The 19225-nt window shown below is 30.8% G+C and overlaps 1 protein-coding gene across 7 annotated transcripts in view; it reads right to left on the bottom strand.

The window, feature by feature from the left end:
* Positions 1-19225, bottom strand: part of LOC132749103 (homeobox protein cut-like 1) — a 121406-nt gene that overhangs the window by 37123 nt on the left and 65058 nt on the right. For all 7 annotated transcript variants that reach the window (XR_009628371.1, XR_009628372.1, XM_060738785.1 and 4 more), the window contains exons 3-6: positions 13109-13235; positions 9742-9879; positions 5441-5508; positions 1430-1562 (exon numbers count right to left, since the gene is read on the bottom strand). Coding sequence is in view for 5 of the 7 variants with exons in the window: in XM_060738785.1 (XP_060594768.1) it covers positions 1430-1562; positions 5441-5508; positions 9742-9879; positions 13109-13235 (466 nt within the window). In the remaining 2 variants the exon portion in view is untranslated. The remainder of the gene's footprint in view (positions 1-1429; positions 1563-5440; positions 5509-9741; positions 9880-13108; positions 13236-19225) is intronic.

Raw genomic sequence — 19225 nt, 5'->3', positions numbered from 1 at the left:
TCTACTAAATAAATATAAACAAATAGTTGAAAGCTTGTCTTGTAACATTATCATTTTAATATTTGTACTTAAAAAACAAAAAAATTGGTGTTATTGTTTGTTGTGTTTTAGAAAGACTATAGCCACATGACCACAGAAAATCGTAATGAAGAACCGCAAAACATGGACAATAATTAAAAGCATGGTATGAAAAATGATGGTGTTTATTTATTATGTTAGAAAATATTAATCAAAAGTGTTGAATAATACGAGATATGTAAATATATATTTTTTTAAACACACCGTAAATCTGTTATTTCTGCATCAAAGATTTGATAGGTAACCTGAATTTATCAAAATCTGCGGATCACAAATAATTGTCATCATTCTAAATTTATCATAATTTTAAATACAAAAACAGCTCAACCTCATGAGAATCGGTGTTTAGGAACAAAATAATTTCATTTTTTGTGAATCTCGCAAACTCCAAAAATTACTATTTGAAAAAAAGTGCCTTGATGTTTCCATAAGTAGTAAAAGGTTTTACGCAATTTACTAGAATGTCTTCATTGCCAGTATATGAAGTGTTTTACTGTAAATAACTACTTGTTTTTCAGAGAATTTTGGATCCTGCTGTATTAGTGTAATAGACTTGTCCTTTTATGGATTTAGAACGGTCCATTAACAGTTTCAGTGATTTTTATATCAACATAATAAATCCATCAAGCTTTGGGTATGGACTCCAGATAAACTGAAATATCCTGATATATTGGTATATGCGTACCCTTAGCCTGGTAGTGGCGATTGATTGTACCTATGTGACCAGGGCAGACCAAGATCAGCAGGCCTTTCTGGACTGTCTGATCATGGTCGGCAGTGTTTGCTATTCAATCACTTAATATTTTTTAATTTTCCCTTAAAATAACAAACAGTTTTGTCCAGAATAAAAGATAGACAAGTCCATTTAAGATGGTTAAGTGTTAAAGTAATGCTGCCAAGCACTCAAAATGATATTCATAATTATTTTAAGTAAATGGGACACAAAAATAAAATTCCATTCTTTTAACAAAACAAAAATATCAGAATATATTTGGTCGTTGTTTAACTGATAAGTTATCAATTTCTAACCCTTCAGAACTGACCATGTTTACAGAACTGACCATGTTGTTTTGTTTTTTTAACAAAAAATAAGCGTTGATATATTCCAATTAAGTTGTTTGTTATTATTTTGTGTCTTTTTCTCTTATTATAATCAAACTTTTTTCAAAATATTTTTTTCCTAAGCTAGATCATAACCATACTTGTTAGGTTTTAAATAAAAAAAATATTGTTTCCGTCACTGAAGCTTTGGTTCACCATATAAACATTCTAAAAACAAAATCTCAATTCTCCCCGACTTTAATCATTAAAATATTATGATGACTGCATCAAAATAAAAATGTATACGTACTATTGGTCAAACTTGTAACCCTCTGTTCAGCTTCTCCGAGTTTCCTAGCAACAGAAAGTTGAGTTTCCTGTAATTGACGCTCTTTCTCCGCAAACTGTTTCTGCAGTTCCCGTTCTTTTTCTTTCGTTCGAGCCTTAAAAATTTGATGGACTCCAATTACCAATGATCAATTACAGAAATCATATACGAAATTACTTTTTTTTTCAAATACGAATGAATCTCCTTGAATTCATTCCCTATATATTAATAAAATAATTTAAATCTAAATTTAAAACACATTTGATAATAGTCCTCCTTCATTCATATGTGAAATTAGTCGATAAATACAATTATGTCTGCCTAAAACAAGGTGTTACAGATCTATGGTCAGGACGTGTGATATAAAGTATCGTAAAGAAACAATCAAGCTTGTCATTGACACAGCTCATCAATGTCAAAGAGACGCATTGATCTTAAATCCCACCCTTCTTCTCCAAACTGTCATCTGATTAGTTGACTGGTCCAAAATTAATCAGTCATGCATGACTGGTTCTCGTTGTTTAACAGTATCAAAGAATTAACACCATATAGATGTAATTCATTGTCTCTCTAGATGTCGTCTGCTAACAGGTAAAATTTGGCGTTTGACAAATGAGTATACTTCATTCGCACATATAAAATGTTAAACTGCCGTATCTTACATACAAAAGCTTAACACATAATTCATTTTAGCCAAAAGCCATATCAATGAAAAAAAAAAGAAACATAATTTTTATGTATGCGCTGCAAATTACTTAAATAATTGTAAGGCAATAGTATCTCAACTCAAAAACCGACAAACTGACAAGGCCGTATTGTAACTGTTTTCTAGAAAAGATTTTTTGCCCATTGCTGCATATCATGCTTTTAAACAGAAAGATTGAGACTAAAAATTATGAAGCATTTTCAATATTTTTGAAAGTTCATGCTTATCTTGCCGATATTTCAAAATTCAAACTTTGTATTAATATGACTGTGTTAACTGTATTTGTTTTTTGGAGTTCTTTTTGGTTGACTTTATGCGCACCAACACAATTTAGATGATATGGCGCCAAAACAGGAAAGATGTTTTTGGCTAACCAGTAAACCTCAGGTATTACAAACTTACAGCAACACCAGGGGTAAAAACCCTTCACCTCATAGATGCATAGACTCAAGTAAGATGGACCCATTTAGTCGCCTCTTACGATCACGCATACATGGATACATGGTGGCTGCAATTCTGATGCCACAACACTTAAATGCAAACCCTCAGCCACAAGGGGAGTGTTAAAGTTTACATGTCAATATACAGGTGAATGTATGTACAAATCTCTAGAGAGAGAATCATTCCTATTAAATGTCTTGTTAGCTTGAATTTGGTCACATAACCTGAAAAATTTATTTATGATGGAAAACCATCAACGGCATGTGTTTTTGTGTAAATTGTATGACCCTAGAGAATTCTCTAAACATACTTTAGACAGATGTAATAGAAAGGAGAAATGCTCTTTTATTTATCTATGAACAGAATGTGATTGATGTTAAAAATTGTAAAAATATTTCATTTTGTTCACAGAGTACTGTGTTTCCATTCTTTTTATTGTAATTCTGTAACTGAATGGAAAAGAACTTGCAGGACAAATAAATATTGAAGCACACAACTTTATTTTTAATAATTGTAAATAAAAAATAAACACAATCTTGATAATGAATTAAAAAAAAAATAAATAATAAACTGAGAAATGTAATGACTTCATATTATATTCTGTTCTGTTTTGAAAATGGTAAGTGATTAGGGTGAAGGAATGTAGCTGAAGCAGGGCACAAGTGTGAATCAATTTGCACTAATTAGCATGACAGTACGGTTGAAGTTAAATGTTTTTTCGAGCAATTAGTGAACAGGATTGCTATATTTCAAGTGTCATTGTTTTAACCTAAGGGTACAACTCAAATCAATTTGTAACTGTTCAACACACAGTATGATCAACAAAGGTAGATTTATAACCAAACACATCAGACTGGCTTATTGAGGTATACTCCCCACGTATTTTAGATAGGTCATTTATCCATATCTTAACAATATAACGCCTTAATTAATGCTTCAAAAATGTTATTGTATTTACTAAGGGCAAAACTAATTTAACTCTACACTATATATTTGGTGTTCCGATAAAAAGGAATTCAACTGAAAACCATATACAGTGTAGTTGATGATTAGAATTAAAATAACTCAACAACACTAAATATTTGGTTTTCAGAAAAAAAAAATCAACTCAACATCATATATAAGGTGTTTAGAAAATAAAGATTTCATTACAAAAAATAAAGATAAATCATATATTTAGTGCTTAGAAAATGGTGTTTAGAAAATAGTTTTCAACAAAACACCGTACATTTATATTTAAAAAATAACGATTCCATTAACAAATAAAGATTTCAACAAAACACCATGTATTTGTGTTTAGAAAATAAAGATTTCATTAACAAATAAAGATTTCAACAAAACACCATGTATTTGTGTTTAGAAAATAAAGATTTCATTAAGACAACAACAAGATTCCAATTAAACATCATATAATTGGTGTTCAGAAAAGGAAGAGTTGAACATTGTTAAAATAAGCCATTTGGATTTTTATATATTTTAGAAATCTGAAATTTTGTTTTCCATTTCCTTATTTTGATGACATAGAACGAATTAAGTTTTTGCTAAGTTTATATTATGAATATACATTATTTTATAAGGTATAATCTTACATATAATTTATCATCTGGTAAAAAAAACCCAGTAAGTTGAAGTTTTTTGTGTGTTTTAAGCCTTAGCATGATAATAAACTTGAATAAAATGAGAAACTGTCGCATTTTTAACAAACCAAGAAAGGTCAGGAAAAAAGATCATGCATAAATTGTCTTGTAAATGAGTGACATAACATGTAAAGTTTTGTAAAGGTCATTATACAGGTGATTCTTGTGGCCACATTTAGTGAAGAGTTACATGAACAATGTTATTTTACTTTAGATACTCATGAAGCAGAAAATGATTAAATTCCGTGTTCAGTTTATAAAAACACACTCGTAAACAAGGTGACCGCCTTGTCCAGCAAATTGACAAACAGAAAAAATTCAAAAAAATATTGCGTGATTTCGTATAATGATTTAGTCTAATGTGGAAATGAGACAATGCTCACTTTTGACCGTTTTATACTCTGGTATTATATTCGTTTTTTTTTCTTCAATCAAAAAATTTCTAATATGTATGAGGCCGCTGGTCACTTAACAAAATTCTCAAACATAGTGCTTTGGGCCAGAATGGATTCACCAGAGACCAGCTGGGGGGCAAACGCGCGTTAAACTGTATCAGGGAATCCATGCAATGTAATTCTGGTCAGTTTATCTGTAACTGGTGACTTGTAAGCTGACAAGCAATTGGACCCCTGAATTAAGTCTGAATGGAATGCACAGCTGTCTTAGATCTATGCTGTCGCAAACGCTTATGTGGTTTTTCGACCATCGCTCATATATATGTTTTTTTATTGTTGGGTTTTAAGTCAGACAGACATTATAGAACAGACAGTAATATGGTGATTTTCAAGCTTTACTGATGGCCGAATACCTTCATTGACCATTCAAACATTATGCATAATGTACGGCTAAAGAAACCACGTGAGAAGAACCACCAACCTTTCACAAAGCAAGCTGCAAACTATTTTAATATCCTTCACTTTTACACATCATACACAGATACTGAATTCTGATATTCAAAGTATTTTTTTCTTTTGTCAAAATGTTGTCATTGACTTATGACATAATTTGTATTACCCTTAAAAAAGTTGGAATGAACACTGATTAAAAGTGATTAACCTTTGCCTACAGTACAGAGCCAAACCAGCCTGTATATATGTCTCAAAGCCTGACCAAAACGTTATACTGTTGGTAGCTCAATTTTTTCGTATTTTTAGTGTTAAATAATCGTAGATGTATATTAAGTATTAACCAAATTTGGATATTATATACCTCCGCTACAGCCTCAACCTTGTCTTCTCCTTCTTTCAATCGTTCCCGGAGCTGTTTTATTGTCACCTCTGAAATATACATTACATATATACATTTAATATTAACAACCCATACTGCCAGTATCTATAGACAGGTCTATATATCTTAATAACTAATTTTTTACACTTTAAAACACTATACTTCAAGCTTATGATATTTAACATTTATAAACAAACAAAAAATATCCAGTAACACACAAAAAAAACCCCAAAACTTTTTGATACCTTACTGCATGTGACAGTAAAACTGTCACACTCAGAAAACCAAAACCCCTATCACTTAGTCGAGATTCTTTTTCACTGTATAAGCATAATTTAATAAAAAGTTTAAAAAAAATTAAATTAAAGAAAAAAGCTTATCAAAACTATCCTACCGTACGAAATATATCACATAAATTCGACTAGCAAATAATGCTTTTAGTTGACTGGTTCCCATATTTTTCCTCTAATTTAACTATTCAATATATACTAGTTTATCTAGTTCCTGCATCTGGTGACTTTATATTAATTTCTTGATCAATATGAAATGTGGATAAAAATCAATGTACAATATACATATATATACGAAACCTGTCTATATGTACGAAAACCTGTTAACTAGATACTATTGATTTCTGAAGGAGCATGAAAATACAGATTCAAATATCGCTATAGCTCCGGTTTTAATATTAATTACTTTAACAACAGTAACAATCGAGTTGGTTGTATTTCGTTACCATATTTACGATGTGTTGAATTTTAAGTCTTAGCAGAAATTCTCGAGAGCGAGCGTGAGGGACAGAGAGTGAGAGTTTATGTCACATGACTAAGTTTATCGCTAAGTCTGTAACAACGTAACGGAGAAATCATGCTCACAAAATCAGTAATTTCACTAAAATCTAGATATTTTGAAGAAGTATAACCTAGTTTACATCAATTACGTTACAATAGATTTTGTCTGTGACTGACGACACTGATTTACTTAAGGCAGAACCAATAAATGCATGGTCTTAAAAAATGAAATTGGGGGGAAAAACAAAATGAAGAGTAAACAAAATGAAGCGTAAAAAAGTCAAGGAAAATAATGACAATCCTCTTTTCATGCTCTGTTAGAACGACCAGGTAATAGTCATGATCTCTTGCTCAAAAATCCATTTATTTGTTTAAAAAAAAAAAAAGTAACCTGGTTTCTGAGGAATCTGTCCTGCCAATTACTCATTCCAATACAAACAGTTATTACACAATACCCTGGCATTTATTGTCATTATACAATTGTTTGACAATAAATCATATTACAATATCATCTCACACTTGTGATTCCTTCTGAAATATCCCCCTTTATGATGCCGATTACTTTTTCCTTTTTGTTTTCTATGATATTGGAGATCATTATATGGTCTGTTTTTGAAGTCTTACAAGTTCATACTGGGTCAGAGAAAAAGAATAAAAGGTGTGACTTTGTAACATTAACCAATATAGTATCAAAGAGGAGAAAAACCCATTCAACATGAAATTCCATTTAGGGCCATTTTTTGTGTGTGCTTATGCAATTTTAGATTATAGAGAAAAAGAAACCTACCAGTACTTCCCTCTAACAAAACAAACTTCCTTTTCATTGGTCATTACTTCCTATTGTTTGAAAAAAAAAAACCAACAAAAAAAACAAATTGACATAAGCTTCCTGGAAGAGTTAAGTCTATCTTTTCCCCATGTCTTCATTAAAGAAATCCCTTTCCTTATTCCTGCAATCTTTTATCGGGGAAAGATGACATCAGAAATCTATAAATGATTTCTCGAGGGTCCAGCAATTGCATATTTTCTCCATTAACTGAAAGACTAACTCTCAACGTTGAGGTGCCTGTAATCAGTTTTTCTGTAGACCATCGGGAGATTGTATCATATATGACTTACAAAAATACATCTGTAGCTTTTTCACATCTAAGAACACAGGCCATTTCTTTTTATTTTATTTTTTTAATTTGGTACCAGTCTCCATATGCAGTGATATCATTGGATAATTTCAAAATGAAGGAGAATAAATAAACCAATCAGAATCTAGACTGATAACAATAGTTTCAAGTATAACCTCTATTACAATTTAAGGTTTGATATTCAAAATGAGTACTCATTTTTTTTTTTTTTTTTTTTTCTTATTACTTGAAATAGGCAAAACACTTTTTTTCTTTTTTTTTTTTTATAAATTACCGATAATGAAAGCAATTTAATTATCACTAAAATACAAAAGATAAACTTCCCAAAACAAATCATCTTTAACCAGTCTGAAGATCCCTCGACAACAAAAAAAAAAAAAATTTTTTTTTAAAAAAATCATCTTAAAACAGCCTACGACAAAACTTTCTCAAATCAGCTGTCTAGTGTGTTAACGCCACATCAATTCAGTGATAGCCCGAAACTTAATATATTTCCTCAAGGAGATTTTACTGTCACTGTTATATATAAATTATCATTTTCATTCTATATTTCATTTTTTTTTGTTTAAATGCATATCTTAATCAAACTGACATTTTAACAATACAAACTTTTAAATTATTACGTAGGATATAGAAATGCATCTCTCATCTGTGATGATAAAAGGAAAGAACTATTAAAAAAACTCAAAATCTTGCAACAGTTTACACAAAAAACACATTTCACTTAAGAAAATACAAATGTAGATTTTTTTTATCAAAATGCAAGTTTATGATCCTTTAATATTTATTATAAAAATGTGAATCAATTTTTTTTCAGTTGCAAGACAATACCGTTCATAACTCGGTCACTTGAATATATTCAGAATAATCATGTACATTTAAGTACCAGGCAATATAGCAGACTGTGTATAAAATACATTTTACATAATTTGATTACCTCCCTTGTACTGATATGAAATACAGTATTTCATAAAAGTCTGGGATTCAATGAAGCCATCAGATTTAGTCGTAAATCTTGCAAAATAGGTTCACTAGACAAAGGCTGTAATAATGAACTATAAACGCCAGTTGGAGATGAAACATTTTCACACAATGCTGAACTGGAAAATTTATCAATTCATTGCCAAACTGTAATAACACATGAACTTTTATATTTCTCACTTGATCATCAAATTATACACTTTCCAAAATTCGCCAAATGTCATATTTAATGTTTCGATCATAATAAACTGAAACAAATGGGGCAGTTCCTGTGTACAGTAATCTGGTTTAAATGTCAAAATTTGTCACCGATCATTTATGGCAAACAATTGACAAAAATCAATGGGCTTTTACAGAGGAAAAATCTGTCTGAAAATGTCACATGGATCATTATTGTACAAATGATTATCATTTTCAATGCTGGAATAGCTTTCTTATTCAAATCAATCGTAACTAATTCACTCTGTAGATTGTAAACGGTATTTTATCAGCGCATGCAAAATGCCTCATTGCCTTATTATATGCTTAAAATATCAGATTCATGAAAAGGCTATTGTATGACATTGTTTCATCCTATAATATCAAATATGTGTTAGTCATAGGAAAAATTGTCAGCCATAAAAAATTTCTTTACTAACAAGAAAAAGATATTATACAGTCCCTGTTCTCTAACTGGTCTCTAAATCTTGTTGTAAATACAAATTAAGATCAAAACAGAGCAAATACATCTACTAGTCAATTTTTTTGTTGTTGAAATAATGGTGATTTAATTTATCTACAAAGGCAATTGTCATCTATTCATATTTTTTTCCAGTTTATACTCAATATGAAAAGTATAACATTTTTTACTTCAGGTTCACTAGTTCAAATACATGTACCAGGAGCATCTGAGAGTCTTAATATCCTAGGACGAACATTTGACCTCCTTCGTAGGGAGCTTACTGTTTACAATAACATCAAGAACAAAACAATTCCACAACAATTTGAGACACACAAATATAAATAAGATAAAAGCAAATCATTATACATTACAAGTTTAATTAACCCTGCAAGCGACAACTGAATCTACCCCATGCAACCAGTGCTACACCAAGACCAGCCTGCACATCCGTGCAGTATGATCATGGTCTACACTGTTCGATATTCAGCCAGTTCTTATTTTGAAAATTTCCCTAAAAATGATGAATGGTTTTGTCCAGATTTAAAGAGTCCATTTAAGATATTTTGCTTAGTAAAGGTTGTTAAACATGTTATCCTCATATTTTCTTGAAAGCTTTAAAATTGAAATTGAAAATTTCAAATATGGTTCAATTTATATAATCATGTTTAAAAGTTAGTAAACTTACTCCAATTACATGTATTACAGTCATACCTTGGTTTTTCACTTCAGCAAACTCGTGGTTGTACTCATCTAATGTTTCCCTCAACTGTTTGTTTTCTATCTCAAGATCTCCAACACGATGTGCCTTCTTCTGAATCTGCTGTGCATACTCTAACACTGATACTGGATCTGAAATAGTAAACAAGTAAACACTGATACTGTATCTGAAACAGTAAACACTGACACTGTATCTGAAACAGTAAACACTGACACTGTATCTGAAACAGTAAACACTGACACTGTATCTGAAACAGTAAACACTGACACTGTATCAGAAACAGTAAACACTGACACTAAATCAGAAACAGTAAACACTTATACTGTAACTGAAACAGTAACCACTTATACTGTATCTAAAACAGTAAACACTTATACTGTATCTGAAACAGTAAACACTGACACTGTATCTGAAAAAGTAAACACTGACACTGTATCTGAAACACTAAACACTGACACTGTATCTGAAACAGTAAACACTGACACTGTATCTGAAACACTAAACACTTATACTGTATCTGAAACACTAAACACTTATACTGTAACTGAAACAGTAAACACTGACACTGTATCTGAAACAGTTAACACTAACACTGTATCTGAAACAGTAAACACTTGCACAGTATCTGAAAAAGTAAACACAGACCCTGTATCTGAAACAGTAAACACTGACACTGTATGTGAAACAGTAAACACTTATACTGTATCACAAACAGTATATAATGAACAGTAAACACTGACACTGTATCTGAAACAGTATGTAGTGACACTAGAGCAGGTAACAACACTAGTAAACTATGGCACTGAATCTGAAACAGTCAATATATGACTAATTGCACTGTAACTCAAATAGTTAATGTATATCATACAAAATGCACCTCTAAAACAGTAAACATACATATACACTTAATATACAATCTAAACAAATAATGAATCTGATATTGATCTGATATATTTATTTTCCACAGCTAGCTATTCTGCCAAATATGCATATCATTAATTAGAATTACAATATCCCTTTTTCTGTGCTTAAATCTTGACTTCACTAAAAAATGCCTAAATTTAAGCACACATTGAAGAATTTCCCTTACTTAAAATGCTTTTAAACGCTTCAAAAAACAATAACATGTTGAAACTAAAATGAATTTTACAAAATTTCAAAAACATTATTTTATCTACTGTAGTATTACCACAACCTTGATTGAAATATCTTTTTTCTAATCAAATGAAACAAACTTTTTTTTATAGTTTTTACTCAAACTGAATGAACAGTAAACAAAATCTTTTTTATCAGAGTCAAGTATCGCAGTTCAGAAGTAGCCCTTTTCTTATGACAAAATGTAAACACTTAAACATCAATATTATACATGTGCAAAAATCAGTAAAGAAAAAAAGGTTAATAAGATAAATTTGTACAAACCAGTAAAATTGTCCTCTCTTCAATAAAGCAATATCCAATATGATTAATCTGTCCTTTTAAAAACTCTAATATCTCTAATTTGCTCTACAAAACTTAAACATTTGAGTCAACCATAAACTATAATTATCTCCGTACAATTGATAGTTTTATAACACCGGAACTACCAAATTTAGTCAATATTGTTCAATAAAAGCAAACATCACTGAATGCCATTTTATTCAATATATTGACAAATGAAATATTGATTATATTATAGGAACTCCGTTTCCATGACGATTTGTAGGTCTAAGAATTGCTAGCTATTGATTGTTCAATATTGAGATTTAGCTAAATATTTTCATGTAGAAAACACTCATTTACAACAATCATTTTCTCATACACAAATCATGCACTAGCGTTAGTACAAAAACACCTTGAAGGCTTCTAAGTGGTTTTTTTTTAAAGCAGTACAGTAAAACCTGCATAAAAGGATCCTCTCTACGGTAAGGCCATATTGATAAATAAAGAAATATAATAAGAATTAAAATGCTATTATTTTGTTTTCCTGTTTGATTTATAATAATCTGACCAGCCTGTTATATAAGAGCACTTGTCATTAAAGACCTCCTTGCAAAAAATGACCATCCATCTATAAAGACCACTTGTGAAGACAATCAAATTAAGGATACCCACTGTATATCTTATACCTTTATATCCCAATGTATTAAATTTGCAGCACACATTATCAGATTTCTCCCACAAACTTAAAAATGTTTGACTAACTTATTTAATTCTGCTTTGCTTTAATATCTTAAGACAATAAATACCTTCTTTTCAAAAGGCTAGCTTATACTGTAAAGGAATTTTCACTAACAAAAGATGCCTTTTTTCTTGACAAAAGTATCATGTTTTCATCACCTCACAGACAAAATAAGCAGACGGTAGGGAAGTTTATAACTTACTGTACTAGAACAGCTAGTTGCCAAATTACCTCTGATTATCTGAAGATCAATAGCAATTTCACAAATCAAATAATTAAAGAGCACAATCAATACCAAAACTCCCCAAGACATCACACTCTTCCTACATGGCTATATTCAAAACTAAGCTGTCAAAAAATGTCGATTTTTTGGCTTCCTGCGTTTTTTTAGCTAATATAGAGCTCTGAGTGTGTATGTGACATATAAAAATGCAGGGGTACAAAAGACTTGATAATGACATTCCTGAATGTTTTATTGAAATTTTCCTTCTTTTTTCTTCACATCTACAGACACTTGAGACCTAAATGATGATGTGTTATATAACAAAAGTTAGACAGTTTTGACCATTACCTTAACACTGGATTATTGAAAAGTAAAGCAAAGTGATAATCTATCATTTAAATCTGATGCTTCTAGATAAGTACAGTTTGGCCTTCAACAGTGTCTGGATTGTTTAAATCTAAGCCTGTAGACAGCAACTTATTCTTCCCATGCAACCAGTGCAGACCAATATCAGCCGTATAATCTGTGCCACCTAATCATGGTCTGCACTATTTGCTATTTGGAAATTTTCCCTAAAAAGTATGAATGGTTTTGTCCAGATATAAAGATGGACAGGTCCATTGATATTTAGCAAGGTAAGTATTAAAAGATTTCTACCAGCCAATAGTATAGAACATGAACAGACTGCATATGAGCTAAACCATAGGATACTTATGCATCATAAAAGCCCATATGTGGAAGGGCTTAATAGATGTTAAACAGAATTCTGCACCATCTTATCCCAAGGTGCAAAGAAACTTTTACAGTTATAGCTTCACACTGAAAGGGATCCACCTGTTATATGCTTTTGTATTGATATATTGACCAATTTGTAACTGTAAAAGTTTGTTTGTAACTCATGACTTAATGGGAAAACATCATATTTTCAGAGTTGTGGAGCATCGATATAAAAGTATGGTAAACTTTAAAGGGCACATACCTGGAAGGTCTATAAGTTTCTTGTAGACAGACAAAAAGGAAGCTTCGGCAGCCTTACTACGTTTCGAAAGTGCATCAATTTCTCCCTGGAAACTCTTTAATAATGGTGCTACTATTTTTCTTATGTCCTGAAAATACAGAAAACAAAGTTGCGTTTATATATCAATCATAACATATTATATTGATCAAAGGCTCTAAAAATGTAATATTATTCAGTGAATTATTCCCTGCATAAGTTATGTGCCCCTTACAAAACATTTTATCGGATTATTTTGTGCTGTCCTTGGTGTTGGTGCGCATGTTATGGCTGTATGTTTAAAATGTTTGTACCGTACATGTTGTTTTAAATGTCCATGTTTATGTATTCCATACCGAAATAAATCTATCTATCTATATTAAATATCAAGCGTTGCGAGGTAAAGTTTCAGGCTGCAAAAGATTCATTGACGATTTAATTACTCCAGTCTTAAAGTATTAGTATTAGATACTAAATATATAATAAACAAAAACTTTCTTTGTTTTTTAGTCTTGGAATGGGGACAAAATTTCTCCTCATACCTGAAAGTGCCTCAACATAATTATATTATTCTAGAATCAGGAAATACATCAATTATACATCTCCCCAAATCAACAATCAAATAAATCATGTGCCAAACAATACAAAAAAGAATGCTTCCACGAAAATTTTATCAAGATTTGAGAATGCCACAAGATCATGTAATAGTCAATAGTAATTACAAGTTTGGGTACAGTGAAAATGTTACGTTTTTGCTACGATCAGTTTGTTTATCGTTGCCATCTTCCTAGAGAATAGGGAGTCTGATTAACCCTGTCATTTTGAGGATTAGTGAAAGAAATTTTTCGACAGCTGAATCTACTTGTTTCACCTCTTATATTTCTTATTCTCTGATATTACTTTTTTATAATCACCAGAACAATGGTGGTTAAAAATCAGTAAAAAATATAATCTTTAATACCGTCTGCAGACTGTGGGAGGAGTAACTTTGTTATATCTAATTTTGTAAATTCCAGGATTTAATGAAAGACTTGTTATTTTATTCAAAGCAAAATCTGTATCATTCTGTGTAATTTTTTCAATTTATCTTTGTTACAAATACATTTGTGTACAGAAAAGAACAGCATACTGGCTATTCTGTGCTCCTCCCACGTACAGACAGCATGACACTATATAGAATATATATTATTTTTTTTAATTTCATGCAAGTGTAGAATTTAATCATCTTGACACATATAATAAAACAGGATATATCATACATTTAAAATTTTATCAACATGTAAAAGATTTAAAAAAACAAGTGAAGATTTGGAAATGATAAACTCTGCAACATGAATGCGAGTATTTATGTTAATGAACATCTAACACCTTAATCTATATATTTCTTGTGTTTCTTAAGTCTCTCCCAATAAACAACAATCTAATCATGTTTGATATCTCATCATTTGGCAAAAGAAGGCTAACTGATACATGCTAGCTGAATCACAAACAATAAATCTTTGTTCACGCATTTTACTGCACATGATGCATACGATTTTGATACGAAAATGAAGAAAATTACGTCAAAATCTGTCAAAATGTCAAAACATGAAACTTTTCAGCGCAAGTTTTCATCTTAAGTAGAAAAATAAATATGCTCTTTTCAATTTTAACTATATAACAATACTTAATGGAACTTTAAAAAAAAAAATTATATACTAAAAATCATTTTAAAATCTGCAAATTGTTCTACTTTTTGGTGTTTTTTTTTGCCGAAGTATTTTCTTTATATTTCCTTTCTTATTACAAAAGGGTTTCAAATTACATGTGTCATCTTCCTTGCATATTTTTGCTTCATAGTTTTTAAAGTATTTCAAACACAAAATGAGATTAAATGCACTTTTCGTTTTCTGGTGGAAAGTATACATAGGTAGATAACAGGTACATGTATCTATATCTATATATAAAGTAAGATGTTGCAGCCCTTATAATATTTTACCTTAACAATGTTCACTGTAGGTAAATTGGACTTTAATTTTTGCACTGAATTTTGAAATGTTCATGTCTTGACCAATTAACAAGGGATTAATAAAAAATATCAAAATAATAAAATATAACTTACAATATTATCAAATCATAATTTGAGTATTTTTCTGAATGATGTTCAGGCATGTAAAAAGATTCAATAAAACAGATCTTACATAATCAATACCCATTCAAGAAACAAGAGCTGTCAGTAAGACAGTGTGCTCGACTATTCTCATTGTTTGACAGTAAGAAAAGGCTCATAACTCTGTTACAAGGTAACTCAGAGTAATGGGACCTGTGCCTATCACAGAGAACAAGTGGGTAAAGTTTTAACCTATTCCAGTGATGCCGCAACTAACTCCAACACTGTAGTGCAATAGTTCTCCCTATTCTTCCAGCAGCCAAGCTAAAAAAAATCACCAATTTTCATGGCTGATAAAATATGTTGCAAGTAAACATTACTTCAGGATTATAATCATTTTACTTATATTTCTGATATTAACAACAGCTTTTAGATGCTGCACAATGTTAGGCTGTCAGACTTCTACATAATTCTCTCTGTGTTTAATGGTAAAACAGGGGCCATAACTTTCACAAAGGGGAATAACTCTGTGTATAATATTCTTGAAAGAGTTATCTGTCAATGTAAGGGTCAGTTAAGGATAACACCACTATTCTTAGAAAAGTCAAGCTAAAAAATCCTCCACAAATATATACTTTTTTGTCCTTAATAGTCATTTAGTTAAAGATAATACCTGTATATTAAAGACCACTTGTCAACATAGACCTCTTTATATCATCTACACAGAATTGTTTATACAGTTATAAGGAAAAATACCTGAAGTTGACACCCATGTAAATATAAATTACCAAAAAATAAGGAAAGACCTAAGAGTCTCTCAACACATCACCATCTAACAGGTTACATGTAAAATAATTTCTTTTAATACTAGTTTTGATCCTAATAATGATCTTCAACAGGATTATATAAATTACCAGCATAATAAAACCACAATGACTTGCTCCTAAATTTTGGACTTTTTTCTCGACATTTTCTGCAATCTAATACACATTTATTTTAAAATTTCAATGAATCACTTGGGTTTTTTTTTTCTCAAAGGTCATTGTTTGCAATGATGGCTAACCTATTATAACTTGTGAGAGATTTATTTTCTGTTATAGATATATCAAGGAGATCAAATGGCATAAAACATCAATTTTATTATCCACCACTAAACCAGGAAATTCCTGCCATCTTCATGTTTCCATGATTTCTGGCGTACACAACAATAAACTCAAGGTCTGGATATTAAAGATTTCAATTTATGATAATAAAAAAATCTACCTGATGTACACAATAAATTAAAATTTTAACTCTTAACCTGCTGAATGCCTTAAAATAGATTTGTCCATCTTCAGTTTTCGGACCTGTATACTATCAATTTGAAAATATTTGTAGTTAACAAACAGTATAGTGGTGGTGGTGTTGGTAGTTTAACTCCGGATCACGGCAGTATTGAGTAAGCCACATTGAATTCAGAGGAACACAGTTCAACCACCAAATTGTTCATGGGCAGGCTGTCAAGCAGTTTACCAGTACTAGGCAAGGAACTGAACATGCCAGAACAGAGGTACAGAGCGAATGAAAGGATTAAATATTTAATCACAACGAAAGTGACCTGCACCGTCCGGGAATCGAACCCGGGTCGCCCGATTCACAGTCCAATGCTCTACCTACGGCATACAAACAGTATACAGCCCAGTCTGCCTTACTGAAATGCTGGTTTGCCTTAGCTCAAACTGCTGAGCCATTGATGCAAGCTGACCAAGCTACCTTTTCCTTGTTCATATAGTACTATAATAATATAACATACAACATCAATACTATACATATTACAAAAGAACCGACCATCTACAGATTAGTAACTTTCTACAAGACCACACATTTTCTGGGCAGAGAATTCCTTTAAAATTAAACTAAATTTGAAGTACACCTGACTGATTTATTCCCACAGCAATATCTTGGCTTTGTAAATCATTTGCTTATATCAGCCTGCAATTGATGTATTATGTTTATCAGAATTTGATACCAGAAATTACTCTTGTTAGATAAGCCCACTCTTTGTGACTCACAAGTTTATTTTTTGGCATAATTGAATTGATCAATCATAGGAGATCATGTAACTTTACCAGAGAAACATCTAATAATGTTTATCTCTCTAAATTCTTACAATGGACTTGCCCAGGTTTGGATTTAGTATAGTCTTCTGATAATTAAAGGGAGTTCAATATGAAAATATGTAAATCGAACAGCTAAAAGTACTTAGTCTGGACAAGCTGCGAGTCTGGCATAGTGCTATTATTGGTGGCCTTCGCAAGTGAGTTAGCAGTCAGAGGGTTTAAAATATAAACAGGGTGAAGTAGGAACACTTGATTACTCTACAACTCAGATGCTATACTTACAGCCTCCAAGATTGTTCTGTAATCTTCACCATGTTTGCAAATTAACATTTGATTATTTCAATAAACCAGCCACTTAATGTTACTTTTTGTGAGTTATTAAAAGGAATCAATGAAGTTTGTATCAATGTAATAGTAAGAATCATAAAGTACCCAAGACATTTAAAGAAACTCACTCTTTTTGTCTTTATGTTCAACTAAACTCACTGAAATGTTTTTTTTAATCACTAAATGTCAAACACTACCAATTTTTTTTTTATTTATTTTTTTTTCATTTTCATATTTAATAATTTTTAGTCAAGACTCATCACTGTAAAATCAAAACAGCACTGACAGTTATCAAGAAAAATAATGACTTCATGAGAGGGGGGGCAATAACTCTAACATAATGAATTGATTTTCATAATATTTACAAGAATTAACTGAATTTACTGTCCGCAGAATGCATGAGAAAACCTAGGCACATAAATTACATATTCCCATGAATATGATACTATTTCAGGAACACTGCATTTAAAATCTTAAAAATTGATATGGTCAAGAAACAAAAAATCTGCTGGTTAGACTTGGAGGTCAGTAAAAAACAATTAGTTATACTGCTTAGAAACAATTAAAAATCATTTTAGAACATATGCATGCACTTACAGGTATAAAAATTTGGTTTTGGGATAGATTATGACAATTTTTTTTCTTTTTTTTCTTTTTGCCTGGAAAATTATGTATCTTACAAAAAGAACATAATTCTTCACAAGAAGCAAGCTATCACTACAAGATGAAGAATTCTTTCAATGAGTCAAACTTTGTTTAATGTTGTTTAGCCCATAACATAATCAAACTGGGATTTACACAGAACCTTTATGACTGCTCTAAGTTTCACCATAGAACTGGAGAATGAGTATATATGATATATTAATAGATATTTGACTGGTTTTCTTAACATGTGTTTTTCATTAGAATCACAGACAGACTGGGACACAAAAAAACATTGAACCAGTCAAAAACCAATTTGAAAACCAGAATCACGATTTCTGCTTAAAAAAACATGAGGCCCCTGATTGAGTTTAAGATTGGGATAAATAAATTTTCTGTCAAATGAGACCGTTCACATGAGATGTAGTGAAAGAGAGGTAGGGTACTGCTGGAGAAAAAAAATGAGCAAAGGGTTATTTTTCCTAAATGTCTTAGTTAAATCCATGTGTTTAAGAAATTATCAAAAGTCAGTGTTAATGATGTGGCAAAGTTTTCATGTAAAAAAAGTGATTATTATCTAATTATCAGAATGTACAAAAATAATCGTTCAAACATTATGTTTGTACTGAAACTACTTTTACATAATTTTCTCACAAAGATTTTTTTTGGGGTTTAATACATTAGAGTTCTCATTTTATGAACAGATAATTATGTCTTTTGGCCCTTAATCGAGATAAATTTGTTAATAAAGTGATGTTAGCAAATTTTGAGAAAAAAATCAATTTTTTATTTGAAATATAAAGTAATAATAAATTTGCTTATTAGAGTAAATGTTATATAACAGACCTTATGAACTTATCTTGTAATGAAGATGAAAATGTATGTTTTTAAGCTAAATTAAAGGATTTCTATAACAAATACTAGAATTAAGCCAATTGTTTATTG

The sequence above is a fragment of the Ruditapes philippinarum genome, unplaced genomic scaffold (genome assembly GCF_026571515.1).
Source record: "Ruditapes philippinarum isolate M1 unplaced genomic scaffold, ASM2657151v2 ctg202_1_1_1_1, whole genome shotgun sequence".
In the NCBI taxonomy this organism is placed as follows: Eukaryota; Metazoa; Mollusca; class Bivalvia; order Venerida; family Veneridae; genus Ruditapes; species Ruditapes philippinarum.
The sequence above is the reverse complement of the archived record's forward strand: the minus strand, read 5'-3'. Positions and strand labels throughout refer to the sequence as shown.